Source organism: Nelumbo nucifera, chromosome 4 (genome assembly GCF_055504915.1).
Source record: "Nelumbo nucifera cultivar China Antique chromosome 4, China Antique-T2T, whole genome shotgun sequence".
Lineage (NCBI taxonomy): Eukaryota > Viridiplantae > Streptophyta > Magnoliopsida > Proteales > Nelumbonaceae > Nelumbo > Nelumbo nucifera.
This window is the reverse complement of record NC_142652.1, coordinates 64618265-64640167: the sequence shown is the minus strand read 5'-3', so window position 1 is coordinate 64640167 and position 21903 is coordinate 64618265. Positions and strand designations below refer to the sequence as shown.

Genomic DNA, 21903 nt, shown 5'->3' with positions numbered 1-21903 from the left:
ATATCAAAGACAGCCCAATCCAACACCTAGTGCAGTATCATAATCGAGTCTAGGGGTCAAGTGTAACTTTCCAGTTTTGCCCACTAATCACCAAGGTCCAAGGCAATACTAGAAATCTGGTCCGGTTCAGGGTTTCAAGTAAATCTACACTGCATGTACCTCGGGTCTCACCCTGACAGTTGAGACAGGCCACCCCAACATTTGGTGGTACATCTGGGTCAGCCTTAGCAGGATAAATCTCCCCAGACTTATCCAACAGATGTGAATATTCTAAACTAACACGAGTTTCATAAGTGTTCAGCTTAAGAGTATTACACAGAAACACACCACAATAACATGAATCAAATATGTACTTTATTCATTTATAATAAATGTCATAATGTACATCAATCTGATTGGAGCTAAGGGCATACACTATCTAACAACATGTGCCTTTGTTATCAACAATTTTCCCAAAGCTTTATTTATACATTAAAGTTACATTTGGTTTGAGAGAAGATTTTGTGGAATGGATGGGATTGGATGAGAAAAGGGAAATGGGTTGAAATTTTTCACATTCCATTGTTTGGTTGAAAGAAAAAATAGTGGAAAATCAATTCCAATAATAATAATAATAATAATAATAATTAATTATTAAATAAATAAATAATTATTAATTATTAATTTATTAAATTATTATTAATTATTAATTATTGATTATTAATTCATCTTTTATTTTTACTAGTTAGTATTTTATTTTATTCATATTTATTATTAATTGATTAAATATTTATTTTATATTATTATTATTATTATTATTATTATTTAATAAGTAATATTTTTAAATAATTATTAATTGTTTAATAATATTTTTACTATATAATATTAATATTAAACAATTAGTCGTTAGTAATTAATAATTATTTATTTATTAAGTTAAATTATGTTATTAAATTTTATTAAATAATTAATATTTAATAATGGGTCGTGGGTTTGATTGATGTACTACTAAAAATACCACAAGGAAGGTGTTTCTTTTATGTTAAACAAGTAACAAATTACTCCACCTTTTCTACTTTTCACACCAAAATGGTGTAATTCCACTTCCAAGAATTGTGAATTGTAATTTCACCATACACCAAATAACATTGGAAAGGGAAAGATATTTTGAGAATATTCCATTTTTCCTTCTCATTCCACAAAACAAATGGAGCCTAATGGTCCCAATTGAAACCTCTAACCTAGAGTTTTCAAAATCGGACCGGACTGGACGATCAAACTAGAAAAATAGGGAATCAATCACCTGACCAGTTCTGTTTCACCCCAAAACCGCTTTTTGGCCAAAAACCATTAATATGGTTAGTGAACCACTAACCTGGGCAGTTAAACCGTCAACCCGGACAACAATTTTTGGCCTTTTTTGTTTTTTAATTTTTTGTTTTATTTTTGTCAAAGCAGACCATCTATTTGGATTGTTCAACCCGAGAAACAACCCCAGAATAGTTCCCTATCCGGTTCAGTTTTAAAAACCTTGCTCTAACCCATACAGCATGACAAGATTCTATTGGATCATAAAGAATCCTATTGGCACCCAATATGTAGGTTATATACCTACAATTTAGCAAGCCTAGATCAATTATGATATATTTGTTGTGGCCATTGCAGTATTCCTAGTAACATTAAAATACATAATCACAAAGTTATGTGAAAAATGAATTGGGATATGCTCCTCACAAAGCACGCCCCACATTGACCTCACAACCACATTCCACCATGTATTAGAAACATCTCCCCATGAATAATAAATACAAGTATAGGAGATGTTCTCGAAGTACAGCCAAAACATGCTATGAGGTCGGTGCGAGGCACACTTTGACCACCGATAAAGGTTATAGCCACCATAGCCCTATGGTTGTTGACATAGGTCAACAAATTGCTAATTCTTTCTATTTCTTTTGCCTATTTCTATAGACTATCCCAACAATAGAAAACTATAAATGATTTTCATTGTAGGAAAGAATCATAAATGGATCTATCAATTCAATTCATTGATCTAACAATAATTAATGCCAAAAACAAGGTTTCTAAAACAGGACCAGACATGGAACCATTCTAGGTCCGGTTCCTAGGTCGAACGACCTGACCATCTAGCCCGAATGGACAGCCCACTCTAACAAAAAAATTAAAATTAAAAAAAAATCCAAAAACCATTGTCCGGGTCAGCGATTCAATGGTTCAACTGTCTGGGCCAGCTGTTCACTAACCAAATCAATATTTTTTTTTGTGAAAAAGTAGTTTTTGGGTGAAACGGAAACCAGTTCCTAGTTTTTCTAGTCCAACCATCCATTCTGATCTAGTTTTGAAAACACTTGCCAAATTTTAAGAAAAATATGAAAATTAATTTATATATTCTACATGATTTTCATGATAAGGAAGAACCATAAGATGCGTGTATCAATGACCTATAAAACTCATTGGTCAACAACAATTTAATGTGCCTTTTTTGTAAACAACTTTATTTGTCTTGCAATGAGCTTTTAGTAGATTGGAAACTCAAATTGTTTGATGTATTGTTAGAAAATTTATTATATGAAAATTGTTAAAAGAATGGAACAATAGAATCTTTAAAGGAGTGGAGAAATCCAAGGAGGCAATTGTAGAAAGGATAATCATTATGACTATTCAATGGTTGAAAACTTTGGATTTGTTTAAAGATTTTTCAATTGAAGACATTTATAGGAATTGGGAAGTGGTGGCATCTACAACATTTATAGGAATTGAAGACATTTATAGGAATTGTGGTCCTCACCAACACAACAAAGAGTGAAATTGAACTTCGATGGGAGTTCTAGAGTTAATTCGGGCCCTTTAGGTATAGGAGTATTCAGAAATGAAAATGGCAGAATTGTGGCTATGTTTTTAAGACCAATAGGAGTGGGGGACTTGTTGAGAGCGGAGGTGATGGCACTGCTTCAAGGTGTAAGATATGCCAAACAACTGGGGCTACACCAAATTGAGATAGAGGGAGACTCTAAATTGTTGATTGGAGTGGTTACAATTTGGTAAGTTGGGAACCTGGATTTATAGACAACCCATAAGAGAAATCCTCAACACAACAAGGGAGATCGGTGCATGCTTCAAATGGACAAGGAGATCAACTAATGGTTTAACTGACACATTGGCTAAACAAGGGACTATGAGGGAGAGAATGTTATAGGCAGTTTTGTAAGAAAGATTACTGGGGGCTCAACACCTGTTTAGGGGTTGAAAACTGTACTTAACTCTAGAAAGTTATTCTTAAGTTGTATTAATGAAGTTATCATTTCCAATCAAAAAAATATGATTATATGATATGTATATGTCATTCACTCCCAGTATTGTTGATTGTTATGTATCTCTACTAAAGTTTGCATTTACTTTGTATTTATACCTTATTCATAGTTATTTCCACTTTATATTTATTATTATTGATGTATTTTTAGGACTTGTACAAATTTCCCTAAAATATTCAAATGTATCCATTTCTTTCAAATATATCCATATTAATCCAAAACCTATCAAAATAGGTATCCATATTCATCTTCAAATCTATGTTTATACGATACCAATACTTACTGATATCAAAGTAACAAAATACTTTGAACCCTAAAAACACTTTGAACCTTGCTTTGTCTAATAGATGTAAACCTCTTGTAAATGGAATCTAAAATACACGAGGTTCAATTTTTAAAGATATCCATTACGTGTCAACTAAAGATATCTAGTCTTTTTTTTTTTAATTTACTGTAAAAGAATTCACTATACAAATGGTTAAGTTGGTCAGAAGACAATTTGTATGGACCATGGAAAGCTCATCAGTGGTTTACGCACTCATATTTTCTCTGGTTCTCCCCTTTCTAATTACAAATATCTAACAAGCATCCAGACCGATCCCATCTTTAAATAGCCCATTCCTTAAATCTCTGTCACACATAGAAAGATGAAACCCATGAATGTTTAGGCCTTTCAAGTGGAAGCTTTTCCATCTCAATACTGCTACGGCCATCGAAGGTGGCTGCGTCTTCCACATTACCCTCTGCCGTTTTAAGTTCCTCTAACGCTCTCTTGGCGTAGACTGTAAAGGCAACTGTGGTGACTATCGCAACAATGAAGGAGATGATGTTGTAAACGATTTCCACAGTAGTCATGTGATGCTTACCATACTTCACATCTGCTAAAGTTCTTATTAACCGCCCGCTGCACCCAAATCCACCACACGGAAGAAGTTAGGCAGTGACAAGGTACAATTGCAGGGATTTCCAAAGAGAAGTTAAGTGAATTTAGGGAGCCGGATGGCATTTCAGATGCATCCAGTCCCTCCAACCTAGTCTCTTGCAGAGTGGGTAGCCATTAAAAACAGAGAAAACAAACTCTTTCTACTCATCAAGTGTTATCCCATCAGTTGAATGCCTCTACAAGCAAAACAACAGAAGTCTAGCAGTAATAAAGGCCTTCCCTCATCAATCCAGAGGCTGGCAAGGGGCAAGCCAAAAGGCCATTACCAATATGGGGTCTTCGGAGGGGTGCCAACTGGATACAGCCCTAATCATTGGCTTTTTTCCCCCTTTTTTCAGCACAAAGTGGCCGCTCTCAGACTCAAACCCGTAATGATCCCTTGACCAAGGATAGACATCTTTCCTAATTATGTTTTGTTTATGAACAAATAAGAAAACGATTTGGTGAGACTTCAATATTACTAACCTATAAATGTAAATGAAAGCTTCAGGCACCATTCCGGCAATTGATCCGCATAGATAAGGCCAGAATCTCATATTTGTTACCACTATAGCATAGTTGAAAATTGTGTATGGAAATGGTGAGACCCTGAAGAGAGCAACCACTCGAAACTGATGAAACCAGCTCCCTTCCCCCGCCAGCCTAATAACAGCAGCTTTCTGGGGCCATCTTTTCAACCATTGCTGCATATTTTGAGAAATGCCAAAATCAAAATGCAAGCAAAGTCAGAAACGTAGCAGCAGTGGTAGTAATAGTGATTGTAGCAGTATTCTCATTCTGCCCATGGCTGCTCTTACCTGTATACGGTCCCGGAACTGTAAACCAATCAAATAGGGCAAGACCATCCCAATGGTTGTTCCAACCATGATTATCACAAATCCAAGACCATATCCAAAAATCATCCCTGCAAGCCACATGGAGGGTCCAGATGGGATTAAGAGAACAGGGAATAATGCCAGAGAGGCAACAAGCACTGCTGCAAGAACTGGCCGTCCAAAGGCAGTGGCTTCCCATTGCATTACTGGGAGGAGAACCTGCAGCACATAACATTGACAAAGCTTCAAGATCAGAAGTAGATATGTACTCGGTGCTACCACATACAAGACCAAAATGCCCATAGACAAATTGAGGATAAAAAGACATCATGCTTAACGTCTCTGCATGTAGGATTGATAATAGTACAAGATTTAATGAAATGATATAGTAATCATTTTTACTATTGTCTATCCATCTAGAGAGGTTTATATTTTAAGCAAACAATTATAGCAATACAGAAATATATGTATCAGCAGACCTGTCAGCAAATTCAGGTTCTCTAGGGTGAACCCCTCAATGGAAATCTACATCCAAGAAAAAAGGTTCTAAAATGTTTACTTTCAGAATATAAGGAAATTTCGAAGTAGATAATGTATCCTGCACTTTACATATATAGCTCATAGACTCATTACTCATCTCATTTATATTTAGGCATAAACTGCCCAAGCATTGCCCCCTTGCTGAAATGGAAGGTCTCAAAAAGAACAAGTGAGAAAGAATTAGTTGAAGAGATACCTTCTCAAAAAGAAAGGGTACTCCCCATTTCAGAAAAATGAGGAGAACTATTATCAAAACACAGAACCATAATAAAGCTTTCATCCACCAGACAAGAGATTTGGATCTTGATTCTACTTGAGGTTGTAAAAATTCAACTTCTGACGTACTTGGATTATCTGATATCACAAGCCTTGCATATTCACTTTCTTCTCTCACATGATGGCTTGAGTTAGCTCTCAGCTTTTCGTGTCCCTCAGATGAATTGGGCATCTTTGCTGATAGCCTGATACCCTACACTATCTGCTAATGGAAGCATGGTATCAGATAGACAACCAAAAGAAGCAAGTAAATAGTAAGAAACCAAAATGCACATTTTAAAAGCCATTATTGGTATTGGAAAAATCATAGTTGACAGAGAAGTCATGAGCCACTCCCTATATTAAGAATGAAAATCCTGAAATTATTTTAGACCAGGAATTAAAAGTTTAACCATTAATAATTCAGAAATTGGTCAATCTTATTTTAGTCTGACTTGACTTAAGTCCCATAAGAAAATAAGATATGTTGAATAAACAAAAATGATAAATTGATAATGCGTAATGGCATTAATACATAGATGATCTCCACAAAGCAAAGAATATAGTTCATGTACTACAACCAACACATTTGCATCTTGCCCTGAATTTCTTCAACTTGCTTCACTTCTATCTTTTCTTGATCGTTAACCTCAAGCTGACCATGGGTGTTGGAAGTTCCTTCTTCAACAATTCCAATCTTTTCTTAGCCTGCACCATTTTGATCTTCAATGTTTACAACTTCTATAGGTTGAAATTCTTTATTCACAAATTTAATTTAGGATGGGCATCAACATGCAAGAAATCATCTTCTTTATATTCAACTTTGTACTTTCTTCTCATTGTCTTCAAATTCTTTGTTGTAACCAGCTGCTTCTCTATCTTGAGAGCCAATTAAAAGGCATGATGTAAGTCATAAATCTGAATTGTAGACAATTCATTCTTGATATCATCCCTTAGTCTATTCATGAAACAAACTATTATGCCTTTCACTTTCTGTAATGTCACATCTAATATATAATTCATCAAACTTATGCATATATTGAACTACAAATAGCATACCTTGCTTAAGACTACTCGACTCCACATATAAATCATCATGGAAGTATTGTGGAATGTACTTTTCTTGCAAATACCTCTTCATCTCTGCCCATGTGGTAATAGGATATTCACCTCTATTTTCTAGTCACTGCTCAAGAGTTCTCCACCATACTTTAGCAAAGCTCAAAATGTTCATGCATGAAAACCTAAATTGTTGTTTTTCAAACATATCATGCCATTCGAAATATTGTTCTAGTTTAGCAATCTAGTCAAAGAATGCTTGTCGGTCTTCATCTCCTTTGAAATTAGGCACTTCCCTTTCACTTCTAACGTTCTTGAAAACCTTACTCCTATAGTTGACATTACTAGATCTATTTTCTTCCACCAAATTCTCAAGTAAATCAACCATAGACCATTCATATGGTTCAAAACCCTATCATCATTGATTCTAGATCCATGAGATTGTTTAAATGATACCCCAAGCCTATAGAATCAGTCACTTTGTGAGAAAATGGTGATCAACCATTAGCTCTGATACCAAAACTGATGTAATAGGGCTGGAACAAACTATTACAAGATAGAAAGAGAGAGAGAGAGAGAGAGAGAGAGAGAGAGAGAGAAGAGAAAGGGTACAGAAAGAGAACAGAGAGAGAAATCCTAAGGAATCACTCCAAGGGTCCTAGGATCACTCTAGGGTTTGTAGGAACCACTTAATATAGAAAACTTGCAAGAGAGGTCTAAAGAAATATTTATTAGCTTCAAAAGAAAGAGAATACATCTATTTATAGAGTGACTTGTGTGGCCCAGAATACCGTTCACCATAATTACAAAATAGTCGTTGCTTGTCTTGTGCATCAAGAAACATAATAACTTTCTATCTACTAATGCAAATAAATTGAAAATTGAAAGAGAAACACTACTAAGCTAGAGGAACAAAATGCTATAGACCAAGCCCACATGGGGCTGGTCAAAATGACGAAAATACCCATACTGTCCAATATACAGAAATACAGAAAATTCCAAATTTGATTCTTCAGCTCCTGCATTACTACACTGCAACAGACGTGAAACTGAAGCAACAAGTGACTTTTTTTGGTTTTGCAACTCATCGAGGTAGTGACCTTAGCTTCTACTCACGTAGACAGAAATACGAATTTAGGGGATCTTTGTGGCTCTAAAACAAGACCAACAAGAGAGGATAAACACCTGACAGCAGAACTCAAGCAACTTCTATTCCAATTCCAAAGATAAAATGCCTAATACAAAGACTAAACAGCCTTTTATACTGTCAAGCTCAAAAAGATTACAACTTTTGGTGCCAAAAACATCATTAGAAAATAGCTAAACAACAAAAAAGATAAACCATGTAGACACCTGAAAGCTAAGGAAACTGAAGTTTCAAGTGTGTGGAAGCTCTGCTTGTAGATGATCGGGTGGCTGGCATGATCTGTGTTGACAATGGAAGACCAAGTCAATGTTTACTATAGGCACCGAGGAGAGGTCGCAAGGTGGGGAGAAGTGATCTTGCCTCTCATGGCACTAGGTCTCACAATCATGGGCTTTGCGAGATTGGTAGTCCAACCACTTACCTCACAACCTAAAGCCCTAGCCACCAACTGCACTTCATCATCCCGTAAATTCACCCTCGCTACACAACTCTTGTTCCAATTGATTTTCAAATTAGAGACTCTCTCAAAATGCATCACTACCAATCTCAAATTATCCATCTCCTCAATTTCCCCTTCACAAAAGAGAATGATATCATCCACAAATTGTAGGTGAGTAACAATCACTTGTTGCCTCCCAACTCTCCATCCTTTCAGTAGATTTCTTGAAATCAAGACACTTGGGACATCCACTACTAAGGTAAAGAGGAAAGGTGACAAAGGGTCTCCTTGTCTAAGGCCCCTCTTTGCAAGAAAGAAGTCCCTAGCTACTCCATTCACCAAGATTGAGAAGTGACAAGAGGTAATACAACCCTTCATTCACTTACACTATCTCTCCCCAAAACCTCTATTCCTCAACACTTCTAGTAAGAAATCCCAATCCACCAAATCACAAGCCTTTTCTAAGTCAAGTTTACAGATGAGACCCTTTTCTCCTTTTCTTTTTTTGTAATCCACACATTCATTGGCTATTAAAATCTGATCAATAATTTGTCTCCCTTTAACAAAGGCCCCTTGATTCAGTGAGATTAAGGACTGACTTTCTTGAGTCTTAGTGCAAGAACTTTAGAAATGATCTTATACAAACTCCCAATCAGACTGATCGGTCTAAAGTCCTTGGGCTGAATTGCAGGCACCTTTATAGGGATCAAAGCTATGAAAGTAGCATTTGCACCCGCATTTATTTTTCCTCTTTCAAAGAATTCCAAAAAGAACTCCACTAGGTCATCACCTCAGATATCCTAACAGTCTTGATAAAAAGCCATAGTGAATCCATCCGGGCCCGGGGCTTTTGATCTTTCCATAGAGAAAACTGCTTCCTTTATTTCTTGAACCTCAAACGGTTTTTTCCAGGGGTTCCAACAATTCCCTTTCTCCAACATGCCACTCAAAGTCGGTTAGAGTCTCTCTTGCTCTACTAGGGCTGTCATAAATGGATTTAAAATGCTTCGCAAAAGCTTTTGCAATCTCTTCCTCTCTTGCCATTATTGCCCCATTCCATTCCAAACTTTCCACTATGTTCTTCCTCTTTCTTCCACCTGTCGAGCTATGGAAAAATCTTGTATTACCATCTCCTTCATTCAACCACTTGCATCTTGATTTTTATCTCCAACTTATCTCTTCTTTTTTGAGAATTTTCTCCAATTCTTGTTTCAACTTCCATCTCTCTTCCCTTTCTTCACGCCTCAATCCTCTCTCTGCCTCAACAACATCAAGTTCTTGAATCCTTTTACTAATAGCCTCTTTTCTGTCTTCAATTCTACCAAACTATTCTTTGTTCCAAGCTTTGATCCTGGTTTTTAGTTTTTGTAGCTTCTTATAAAACCTATATCCCTTCCACCTAAACTCCACCCGATCCTCTTCCCACCATTCTTTCACTTTCTTTTGAAAGTCAGGATGTAACAGCCACATGTCAAATCTAAAGGGGCAAGGTCCTCCTCCTAGTCTTTCTTGAGATAGTCTAACTGGACAATGATCCGAAGTAGATCTAGGTAGTGCCCTCATCACCAAACCACCCCATTCTTCCTCCCAGTTTGAAGATAATAAATGTCTAGTTTACAACAAAGTGGTTCTTCCTGAAAATTAGACCAAGTAAAATCAGCGTGCACCAACAGTAGCTCCCTTGATTCAAAAGAATCCACAAAACGGTTGAACTTCCTCATACTTGAGGTGATCCTATGGTTGGGGTTATTTGTTTCAGTTATAAACCTGATGACACTAAAATCTCCTCCCAAGCACCACGAACCCTCCCACAATCCCCTTATAGTTGCTAATTCCTCCCAAAACTCCTCCCTTTCTCTATACGAATTTGGCCCATAAACATTTGTTAAAAGCCATTCCAATCCATCAATTCTTCTTCTGAATTTCACTGTAACCGTATAGTTACCGATTAATTCTTCTGTACAATCCAAATCCTCGTTTTTCCAAATTGTTAGAATACTCCCTGAGGCCCCCCAAAACTGTGCAAAAGCCAACTCAGTCCTCTAGCCGACCAAATACTTCTCACCCATCTCCTATCCACCTCTAATAGTTTTGATTCCGAAATCAACACAATATCTAGCTTTTCTTTTCTGAGCATTTCCTTTATCACTCTTCTCTTCCTGGAACTCCCCAATCCCCTTACATTCCAACTAATAATCTTCATTGAGAACCTAACTTATGAGCAACCCTAAAAACCACCTTTTGCTAACCTGACTACCTTCCTTTTCTCCCAGAACACCCCTTGTCATAGTCCACTTCACACCTCAATCTCTCCACTTCACTCAATTTCTTCTTCCTCCTTTTAGGTGTCCCACCTCCAAGCTTTTTCTTCGAAATATCTTGTTCTTCCACTCTTTTCTTTTTTTGACTTTTCTTCCCAATTCTTCTCTTTGTTGTTTTTTGGCCCAATTTTACCCTTTCTCCCTCCCTTCCCCTTACTTGGGAACTAGGAACTGGAGTGTCACCCTCTTGTTCCTTTTCAAAATTCTCCCCTAATTCCTCTCTACCAAGAGTCTAAAGGTCTACAAAATTAATCCCCAAATCCTTTCTTCTTCATCCACAGTATCCTACAGAGCCTCCACATCCTCTAACATCTTTGTTACTTCAATTGAATCACTAGGACAGTCAACTTTTGGAAGAGTGTCAGTAGGATGGGTAGCCTTTGGACGAGTGTCAACTTCACCTGTGGGCTGAGATAAAACAACTGGGGAAGGGGGCAGATTAGTATCAAAAACTCAAGGAATACAAGAATCAAGACAAAAACTAGAAACAATAAAACCTGACATGTCGCCAGTTGAGTTTTCTGGGAGAGGAATCCTCAAGATCAACCTGTGTTGCACTAATAGGGGAGCAGGGATTGCCTGTTTCTTTTCCATTTGCTGGGAGAGACTCAAAAAAGGACCATTTAGTGAAGTAGGAAGTAGTTTCTAGGAAAAAGGAAGTGGGAGGTGTAGGCATTGGCAATATCATATTAAGAAATGTAGCTTTGTTAGGAAAGTAGTCGTGGAGATTTCCTTTGGAGCAGGACAGTTTGTGGCACTTGGTGGTGGAAAGTATTCATGGGATGGCAGCTAATGGATGGGATGCTGGCGTCGACCCTAGGGCTTCTCATTTCTCCCCTTGGAAAGCTATTGTTGGAGTCTTGTCTTCCTTTCAACCTTTCATCAAATTTGATGTGTGTTCAAGTAATAAAATTTTGTTTTGGGAGGACCTTTGGCTTGGGAACACCCCCCCTTAAGGATAGATTCCCGGTAATGTATTCTCTTTCCCTAAATAAATTCAAAACCATCTCCTCACTTCGTGTGTCTGAGGGGACTTGGGATTTGGGTTTGAGAAGACGGTTGAGGGATTCAGAATTGGCTTCTGCAGATGAGTTATTCACTGTGTTGAATTCAGTTTTCCTAGATCTTTCTTGCCCAGATAATAGAATTTGGAAAGAGTCCTCTTCAGGGACTTTCTCTTGTTCATCTTTCTTCAATGCCTTAGTCCAATCTTCTTTTGTGTCTATCTCTTTTCCTGCTAAAGAAATCTGGTATTCTCCTATGCCGCCAAAAGTTAGGGCTTTTTGTTGGGAAGTGGCTCTTCAAAAGATCAATACTATGGATGTACTTCAAAGAAAAAGAACAGACTGCAGCCTTTCCCCACATGTCTGTTACCTTTGCTTAAGAAATGGTGAGACGGCGACTCGTCTTCTGATTTCTTGTCCTTTTGCTTATTATTTATGGAATTGGTTCCCCCCCCCCCCAAGTGTAACCTTTTTTACTCTAGCTTCTTCCAACAACCAAGGAAAAGGGGCAAGGTAATGTGGAGAATAACAAGAGCTGCCATTCTATGGTCAATTTGGGAAGAGAGAAACAATAGGATCTTCCAAGGGCAAGAAAAATCCAAGGAAGCACTTGTGGAGGTTGTCAACATCAAGGTTATGCACTAGCTGAAAGTACATCATCTCTTCAAGGATTTCTCCTCAGCAGACTTAATTAGAAATTGGAGTGTTATAGCAATATCCTCGCCTTCCTCCCCTGTGGTACAAGATTGTTGGGTACCACCGCCTCAGATCAAGGTGAAGCTAAACTTTGATGGAAGCTCCTTGGGTAATCCAGGTCCGTCGAGAGTTGGGGGTGTGTACAGAAACGAGGAAAGAAAAGTCTTGGCCCTTTACTCGGGCCCAATTGGGGTGGGAGATTCATTAAGGACAAAAGTAATGGCCTAAATTCAAGGTTTGAAATTGGCGAAACAATGGGGCATGCAGCAATTAGAAGTGGAAGGAGACTCCAAGCTGGTAATAAGGTGGATGCAAACTGGAAACCTAGGAGTGTGGTCTCTTAGACAACCTCTAAGATAGATTATTAGCTTAGCAAGGGAGATTTGGGTGCACTTTAATTGGGTAAGAAGGTCAGCAAATGGAATGGCTAACACTTTAGCTAAGCAAGGAGTTACTAGGGAGGCTTTGTCTTGGAAATGTTTGTAAGTTTATTTTCTTTTTCCATCCTTTTTGTGGGTGGTAAGACTATAATCTTTTAATTATCTAATGAAAGTTACCGTTTCCTATCAAAAAAAAAAGTCTTGGAATGTAAGGGGAGCTCAACTCAATAGGCATTGTCATTAATCTTCTCGATGATGCGATAGTCCAAACTTCCTATTCTACAATTTGTGAGGTTTGTCTATAGGGAATCAATTAAGAGAGAGCACGACCCAGATTAAGTCTCCCACGTTAATGGCCACCTTTCTTTAGATGCTTATCTGCCTAGTCCTTATAGTAGGAGTTTAACATTAAATATATCTAAAGTCTTGGAATGTAAGGGAAGCTCAAGCCAATAGGCATTGTCATTAATCTTCTCAATGATGTGATAGTCCAAACTTCCTGTTCTACAATTTTTGAAGTTTGTCTATAGGGAATAGTAGAAAGCCTTATGTGCTGATTTCGGCCAAGCTTCTTGTGAAAGGAAGAGGAGAAAGTTGGGGGTTTTAGCAATAGACAGAGGAAAGGGAAGAAAAGGAGAAGAAGGTCCACTAGGATAGTGATACATAACCCCTGGTAGGGCGGCAACTCAACTAAGGGTTAAGGCCAGCAAGGAATTCAAACACCCTATACTTCTCTAAATGTCTTTGATAGGTAGCTGCATCCTTGGTGGTTTCCCAAGCAAAGGTCTCTAGATGGTCGATCTCCTGCCACAGGATCTTAAGGACTGAAAAATAGGCTGCAACAGATCTATCTCCCTGCCTTGTGGCAATAATTTGAATTCTCAGTTGATAAGCCCTAGCAACATTCTCCCTTTGTGAATAGGTTTCTACAACCCCATCCCATATCTCCTTAGCAGTGTTTGCCCATAAAAATTTTTACTTATACGTGGCAACATAGAATTACACAACCATGTCATTACCATATAATTTTCCTGCACCCACCGGGAGTTGCCAGTTTCGGGTTTCACCTCTTCACCAGTAATATACCCCAATTTTCCATGAGCCCCAATGGCCATCTTTGCAAATTGGGACCATTCCAAGTAGTTTGTACCATCCAACCTAACTATAGTAATGGTCCCAGCTCCGAAGGGGTCTCCAGCACCTCCTCCCACTGGTCACATTTCATTCTCGGGCTTATATTCAACTCTGTGTCCCTCCATGTGTCTCAAAAGAGGCACAGAAAACAACCAAAAAATGCAGCAAGAACAAACAGAATACCTTCTGGAACCAACGACACTCCTTTGGTATCCTGGACTTTCTTCCCACGAAAGATTCCTTTTCGGTGGGATGGAAGAAGAGAGAGAAAAAGCAACTGCCCTCTCTAGAAGCCTCCAAACCACATGGAACTTGAATCGCTCCTTACAAAAAACCCAGAGGAACCCTAAAAAATTAGGGCGCCACTACCTAGGTCAAAATTGAAGAGTCCAACAAAATCAAAATTGTTCCCCTTTCTCCAGTTTTTCCTGATTCTAATGAGAAACCCTAGACCAGCTATAGGGCATACAGATCCATCAAGAAAATCCAAAAACTGGGCTTACCTGAGAGCTTCGATCAGCCTCTTAAATCTCCATGTAGTCGGCCGATCTAGGGCTACAAGAGTGAATCTCTTCAAGAACCTTTAACCTGCTCTGATACCAAGCAGAAAGCCTTATGTGTTGATTTCGGCCAAGCTTCTTGTGAAAGGAAGAGGGGAAAGTTGGGAGTTTCAGCAATAAACACAGGAAAGGGAAGAAAAGGAGAAGAAGGTCGACTAGGATAGTGATACATAACCCTAGCCGCCAACCCCTCATTCTATTTATAATTAACTTAAATATGGGATATTACAAAGATGCCCCTAGTAGGGTGACAACTCAACTAAGTACTTACAATTCTTTTAAAAATAAAAGACTAATGGGCCCAAGGCCCAACAACTTCTTAAATTAAAAGAAAACAAACTAAACATAAATCGGCCCAACATAAATCAACCCACTCAACAAGAATCAATTAGGAGAGAGCATAAACCTAGATTAAGTCTCCCACATTAATGGTCACCTTTATTTTGTGCTTATCTACCTAGTCCTTATAGTAGGACTGTAGGAGTTAGATGCTTCAAGTTGTACCTTGACTTTGATGCAGGTCTCTTTATTGGTGTGTGAGCATGTCATCCACCTTTACAAGAGGCTTTGTTGGAGTGGGCAACTTTTTAAGCTCTAGAGGACCCAAAGGGTTAAACGCATATACAATTTGGTAGAGTTCAACCAATTGTAGCAATGTGTCCCATGACTGAGGAGACTTGCTCAACTCCATTTACAGAAGCTTTCTAACTTTGCAATTCACTACGGTCCGGTCATCGATCTGTGGGTGGTACAAGCTATTAAATTGGAGCTTGATGTTGAACCTCACCTAGAGTATCTCCAAAAGTGTTCCACAAACATACGATCTTGATCTAAGACAAGATCAAAATCTTATTTTTTATTTTGATCACTTCCCTTGGGATAATTTTGACACTTAAGTACTGTTAAAAGGTTTAATTTGTACTATTTTCTAAATAAGGGCATAATGGTCTTCCAGCATTCTTTAGTAAGAGGGCTGCCCAATTGATAGCCTTTTTTCTCTCCCCAAAAATCTTATTTTTGTTATATGTTTCTTCTTCCTTCCCTTTCACTTTTCCTCCGTATTTAACTATCCATCCACAAGTTGGTATCATAGCAACACCAACCATTTTAAACGAACATTCACCAAATGGAACACCTGGTAGATGTTAGATAGTGTATGCCCTTAGCTCCAATCAGAATGATGTACATTATGACATTTAATGTAAATGAATAAAGTGCATATTTGATTCATTTTATCATGGTGTGTTTCTGTGTAATACCCTTAAACTGGACACATATGAGACTCGTGTTAGTTTAGAATCTTCACAACTGATGGATAGATCTGGGGAGATTTATCCTGCCAAGGCTGACACTAATGTACCGACAAGTTGGTCGGGGTAGCTTGTCTCAACTACCAGGGTGAAACCTGAGGTACATGCAGTGTGGGTTTTCTTGAAACCCTGAACCGAACCAGAATTTCAATATTGCCTTGGACCTTGGAGATAAATGGGCAAAACTGGAATGTTACACCTGACCCCTACACTCGATTATGAAACTATACTAGGTGTTGAACTAAACTATCTTTGATATGCCAATCAGTGAGATCCTTAGAGGGGGTCAAAACCTGGGTATGTTGAGACAGTCCGAGAATTCATCTGAGTGGATGATCATAGTGATAGGATCAGCCCCTTTGTCGAACAAAGTGAATGATCGGGGATGCACTCTCTCTGATGGAAAACAAAACTACCGGTAGTTGATTTCAACCGTTGAAATTTGTTTTGCAATATATATATATATATATTATATATATATATATATATGTATATATATATATAATATATATATATTATGGTTTCAAAATGTTTGCAAAAGGTTTTAATTCCCAGGATTCATGTGAGTAGAGAGTGCAACACTGTACCTTGCAGCCGAGGGATAGGTCCTCTCTTGTCGAGCAGTGTTTGATCATTAAGGGCTGAGAGGTTAAGTGTAAGACCATTGAGGGTAATACCTGATGGGCTAATCTTGCATCTGCCCACAGTCCTTGGGTTTTCATAAGGTGGCTTGACCCAAAGACCATTTAGTGTAAATGTTGGGCCCATTAAGAGCGCATGGTGATGGGCTCAGAGGTTCGCTATTTCCTACAGTGAATTCGGCCAGGCCTTGTAACAGAGGCTGGGCTGAACCCATCTGGCTGATGTGTAGATTAATGTTTGGGTCTTATTGGGCTGAACCCAGGCATTGTACAAGGATAGCCAACTAGGCAGCAGTTAGGAGGTTAAGTGAGCACATAGACTTAATGGGCCTAAAGCCCAATTCGAATTGGCTTAATGAGATTAATTAAAGAGAGGCGATTCTGGGATTTAGATCAGCAAATAGGATAAGGGATTATCCCCTATCCACTCAGAGAGTCCAGATCCAAATAAAGATTTGGATCATGAAACTCCTAATTAGATTAGGAGGGCTAATCTTTATCTACAGATAAGATAAGGGATTATCCCTATCCACTCAGAGAGTCCAGATCTAAATAAAGATTTGGATCAGAAAACTCCTAATTAGATTAGGAGGGTTGATCTTTATCTACAGATAAGATATGGGATTATCCTTATCTCTTAAAGAAAGTTCAGATCCAAATACAAGATTTGGATTAGGAAACTCCTAATGGGATTAGGAGAACCTTTCTTTAAGGCTATAAATAGAGGAGCAGGGCAAACCTCAAGTTCATCCATCAGTCTACTGATTTAAGAGAGAGGACAGCATATAGTTTGACTGCTTCTGTCTTCTTCTCTTGCTCTCTCCTACTCCGGCCGCCATACCAGTTCGATCTCCACCTGTGGGAGCGATCAAGAAGTGTTCTTGATATTACCTTTTGGTAGAAAAAGTAATCAGGTTCTTGCTGAAGAGCCATCTTGTTGATTCTGCTTCATCAAATTCTTGGGAGAGCCCTGTGGGAGTCCTCCATCAGATTCTTGCTGAAAAATCAGGTTCTTGCTGAAGAGCCATCCTACTGATTCTACTTCATCTTGCACCGTGTCATCTTCGGTGGAAGCAGTCTTTGGATCTATCCTTGGGCGTGAACACCTTCATTGGATGTTATTGTTACTTCGTATCAGGTATAACCCTCCACTCCCTTTTTGGTTTCAGATCTGGTCTGGTTTAGGTTCAAGATTGATCCTTGAAAATGCAGTTTTCTAAAATAGGGAATGTGATTCCCACATGAGAGAGAGAGAAATTTTGAAATTTCGCCCAACCTACCTACAGGTAGACCTGTTCATGGGCCGGGTAGCCCGATGGCCCGGCCCGCACCCCAGTCGGGCTTGGTCATGTAATTAGGCCCGCGGGCCTGACTTCGGGCCAAGCTCGGGATTTGTCAAAAAAGCCCGACTCGGCCCGACTCAACATTATATATTTTATAAAATATATAATATGTATTTTATATATTATATAAAATATATAAATAATATTTAATATATATTTTTTATCCTTTTCTTTATAATTTCTCTCTCTCTCTCTCTCTCTATTTAGCCGCTTTAGCAGTAGTAATAGTAATAGTATGGGCTAAATTTCGGGCCCGGGCTTCAGGCTTTTCTGAGGGCCAGGCTCGGGCCCGAGTTGTAGGCCCGATGGTCGGGTTGGGCTCGGGCTCAGGCCTTAGAAAATTCTGTTAATACAGAGTGAAAGCCCGGCCCGGCCCATGAACAGGTCTACTTGCAGGGTTCGGCCATCCATATGATGGATCTCTCATCCCTTCAATAGATACAGAGGGCTGCCCAATTGATAGCCTTTTCTCTCTCCCCAAAAATCTTATTTTTGTTCTATGTTTCTTCTTCCTCTTTCCTTTCACTTTTCTTTCCCTATTTAACTATCCATCCACAAGTTGGTATCATAGCAACACCTACCATATTAAAGGAACACTCACCAAATGGAACACCTAGTAGATACCTACTTGTATCAACAAATTGAGTGACATCAACAGGCCATAAAGACAACATGAACCCCTGGTGACAACTATAGATTCTAGTAAGGTTTGATTTTAGATGGAATTTGATTACAATATCTCTTGGTTTCCCTTTTTTTTATTTTACAATGAAAAAATTAGGAAAAAAAGGCAATTCCCATGTTTATGATTTATATACATGGTTGAAGACCGCTAGTTTGGCCTGAAGTTAGTGCCATCAATGGTTGGGTTTGGTCCAGGCTAAGGTAGACCTGGTTCTAATGGACCCGACTCAAATGTTGTAAGGGTTGGGTCTGGTCCAGGATAGGTACTCAAATGTTGTAAGGGTATTTTAGTCATTGTCTTTGTATGGGTTAGATTTGTGATTATATTTCTCTATCAAGGGCAATGATGTAGTTGTACACTTATTTTTCATAATGAATAAATGTTAGAGAGAACAAGGTTAGGGGCTCATTGGAATCACCCTCCTTCCCTCTTCTTCTCCTTCACTTAAACCCTAAAATCTAAACCTTCCCTTTTTTTCTTGTTCACAACCAAATGTAGCTTTGTAATATGCCAATATACATATACAATTATATATAGTTGGTTTAGATCTTAAATGGTTCAGAGCAACCAAAATCGATTTCTACCCAATTATAATTGTAATGCAAACCCAGACCTCATATAGGTCAATTCGCTTTGGATCTGCTGTGTCTGCCCAACCCATTATCAACTCTACTTTACATACTACTTTTTGAGAGATGCAGCACTTTGTCTGGCTCAATTTGTGGCAATTTGAATGTTTGATGATTTTTCTTTTGTCCTATGGTATAATGAGAGAAAGAAACGTCAATAAGGAGTCAATACTTTGGCAATTCAAAGATTTTTATCTTTAGATTTATTATTTTATCATATTTTTAAATCAATTTTTTAATTTTATATTTGTTATTGACATGTACCTACACCATAAGTTTTGGAGGTTGACTTGCTAGAAACTAGTGGATGCCTGCATTGAAGTTAGAGCCCATGCCATGTTTTAAACCAAATGCTATCTAGGGGCAATAAGGAAGACACTCTTAGCCAATTGGCCTCCTCTTCCCTACTAAAACCATGTCAGTGCACCCTATTTTTTGCCAACTCTCAAATGTCCTGCCATGACTATGTTGCTAAAGCACCAAGTTATAGTATTCCTTGGTAGAGCATGTACCATTTTTATCGCACAAAATAAAATGTCATTATCAAATAATGGTCCCAGCAGTCTAGGATCTGGGGAGGGGTGGACTGTACATGGATCTACTCTCCAACATTTTTTTTTTACAAGTGACTGCCCTCTCACATTTGACAGCCTTGGATTTTACCATCATACCAAGTGATGACCCCATTTGTATCCAACAAAATAAAATATGCTAAATGTAAATGCATGTCTATCATGTGCCCATATATGGGACATAGTCACGTCCAGCATTCAGTGTTCTTTTTCCTTTTTGGTGTTCAAACCCTTTATAGAATTATAAATGTACTCGGAGGGGTTTCCTCCTGATAATCAGTTGATAATTTCATTAGGAGATTATTTCATCGCTCATTGACGACATAGACGCTTCCAATTTGTATGATCCCCCCAAGGGTTCATTCCAACATGAAAAATATCTGTAGAAGAGTGAAAGTTATGAGCTCATCCACATAAAATTCTTAAGGTCCAATCCTAGGAACATTGGCTGATTGACTAGAGAAAACTTAACTACACAATAAAATATCTTGAAAAGAACAGGGGCAATGATAGTTCTTTAACTTGCAAAAAGGCAAAAGCTTGCATTTTTTATCAGTCTTAAAGCAAAAATACTGAAGTTTGCCTTAAGCCCAAACTAATTTAACATGACTTACTGCAAGCCAAGTTTATTGCCAAAAAGAGGTTGAGATATAAGAGAAACCTCAAGTTTCAAGGGCTTTTCCATATATTCATTTTGTTGTTTTTTTTTTCTACGACTTCTTCAATTAAAGCAAGTAGCAACTACATAAGGACCTTTGGTTAATTCTCCAATAAAGAAAGATGAGGTTATCGCTCAATTTTATGTTGTATCAAGGACAAACCCTAACTACCACTATTACACTTTTCAACCGTCGTCTAGCTAAAAACTCCTCCGTTATCCCACAATAGAAATCTTTCTGAATAGTTTCTACGTTAGAGAATCACCAAACTCAAGAACTTGCTACACTTTGTACCTAGTACTCGAAATGGATTTCACTGAACAGGTATACAAGAACAGACATCCAGTTAATCAGAATCTTTACTAAATCCATCCCCCCGCCCCCCTCAAAAAAAACATTAAAACAGCAGCAGGATATCCAAGCCATGGAAGAAAAGTATCTGGAAACATCCCAAGAAAAAAGAAAAGAAACAAGAAAAAAAAGGAAAACCAAATATTCTTTTTCAGAATTGGAATCAACTGGAGTTATAAGAAAAATGAAGCTTACCTATACAAAAATGCTTTGCGAGTTTCTTCAAGAAGAGGAACAAACCAAAAGCCTCATATTTTATGTTAGGATCGAAGAATATGAAAAAGAAAAGGGAGAGTATTAAGAGGAGTTCGAAGGAAAGGGGTTGTTGCTTCCTTGCTGGTGCTGAAAAGAAAATTCAAAACTGACGACGGAATAGAACATTCGGCAAGGGAAAGTTTCAACTCTTGAGCTTTCCTTGTAAAATTGCAATACTTCTTTTCACTTTCGGTAAATTGCTGAAACCTCCCCTCAAATTTTTGATCGTTGCTAAAACCTCCTTTAAATTATGATAATTTCAATCACCTCCCCTAAATTTTCTGAATTTGTTAGAAATCTTTATTGAAAGGCATAAAAATGTCCAAAATATTCATTCAGACTGATTCTTGAGTGGTGACTCAGCTGGATGAGTGTGAATAGCAGTGTGTTTTGATCAGTAGATCCGAATTCTTGAGTGGTGACTCGGTTGGTTCTCCCACCATCGTATCTTTGAGAAGAGTTGTCAGATTATTGTTGAAAAAAAGTAATGTAGGATGCCAAGTAAAAAATGAAATACGACCACTATGGGGACAAAAGGCAATGATTAAATACCTAAAAAAACATGATATATATTTAAGTAACTTTGAAAGCCATGTGATATATATGTTAGTTTCGTGTACATTTAAATAATTAAGTACAGTAATTCAATGAAACTTCAGAGTATATTTAAATAATTAATCCTTTACGCTCAGTTTGGAAAGAGTACAAATACAAATATATAGAGTATAAAATTTTATATATTTATATTATTTTATATGTAATTAAAATATACATATTTGTAGTTGTACTCCTTTCAAATTGAGCCTAAATAAAACTTTGTGATAAATACATTTTTATTTCTAGATTTCAGCCCT

At 37.9% G+C, this 21903-nt stretch overlaps 1 protein-coding gene across 1 annotated transcript; it reads right to left on the bottom strand.

Annotated features, from left to right (window-relative positions):
• Nucleotides 1–3837: 3837 nt before the first annotated feature.
• Nucleotides 3838–21182, bottom strand: LOC104588956 (SNARE associated Golgi protein family). The gene is made up of 5 exons (XM_010247103.3): nt 20990–21182; nt 5806–6087; nt 5052–5288; nt 4720–4937; nt 3838–4215 (listed from the first exon to the last, which is right to left on the bottom strand). Exons 2-5 carry the CDS (start codon nt 6055–6057, stop codon nt 3945–3947), a joined length of 978 nt encoding a protein of 325 aa, XP_010245405.1. The 5' UTR covers nt 6058–6087; nt 20990–21182; the 3' UTR covers nt 3838–3944.
• Nucleotides 21183–21903: the final 721 nt, after the last annotated feature.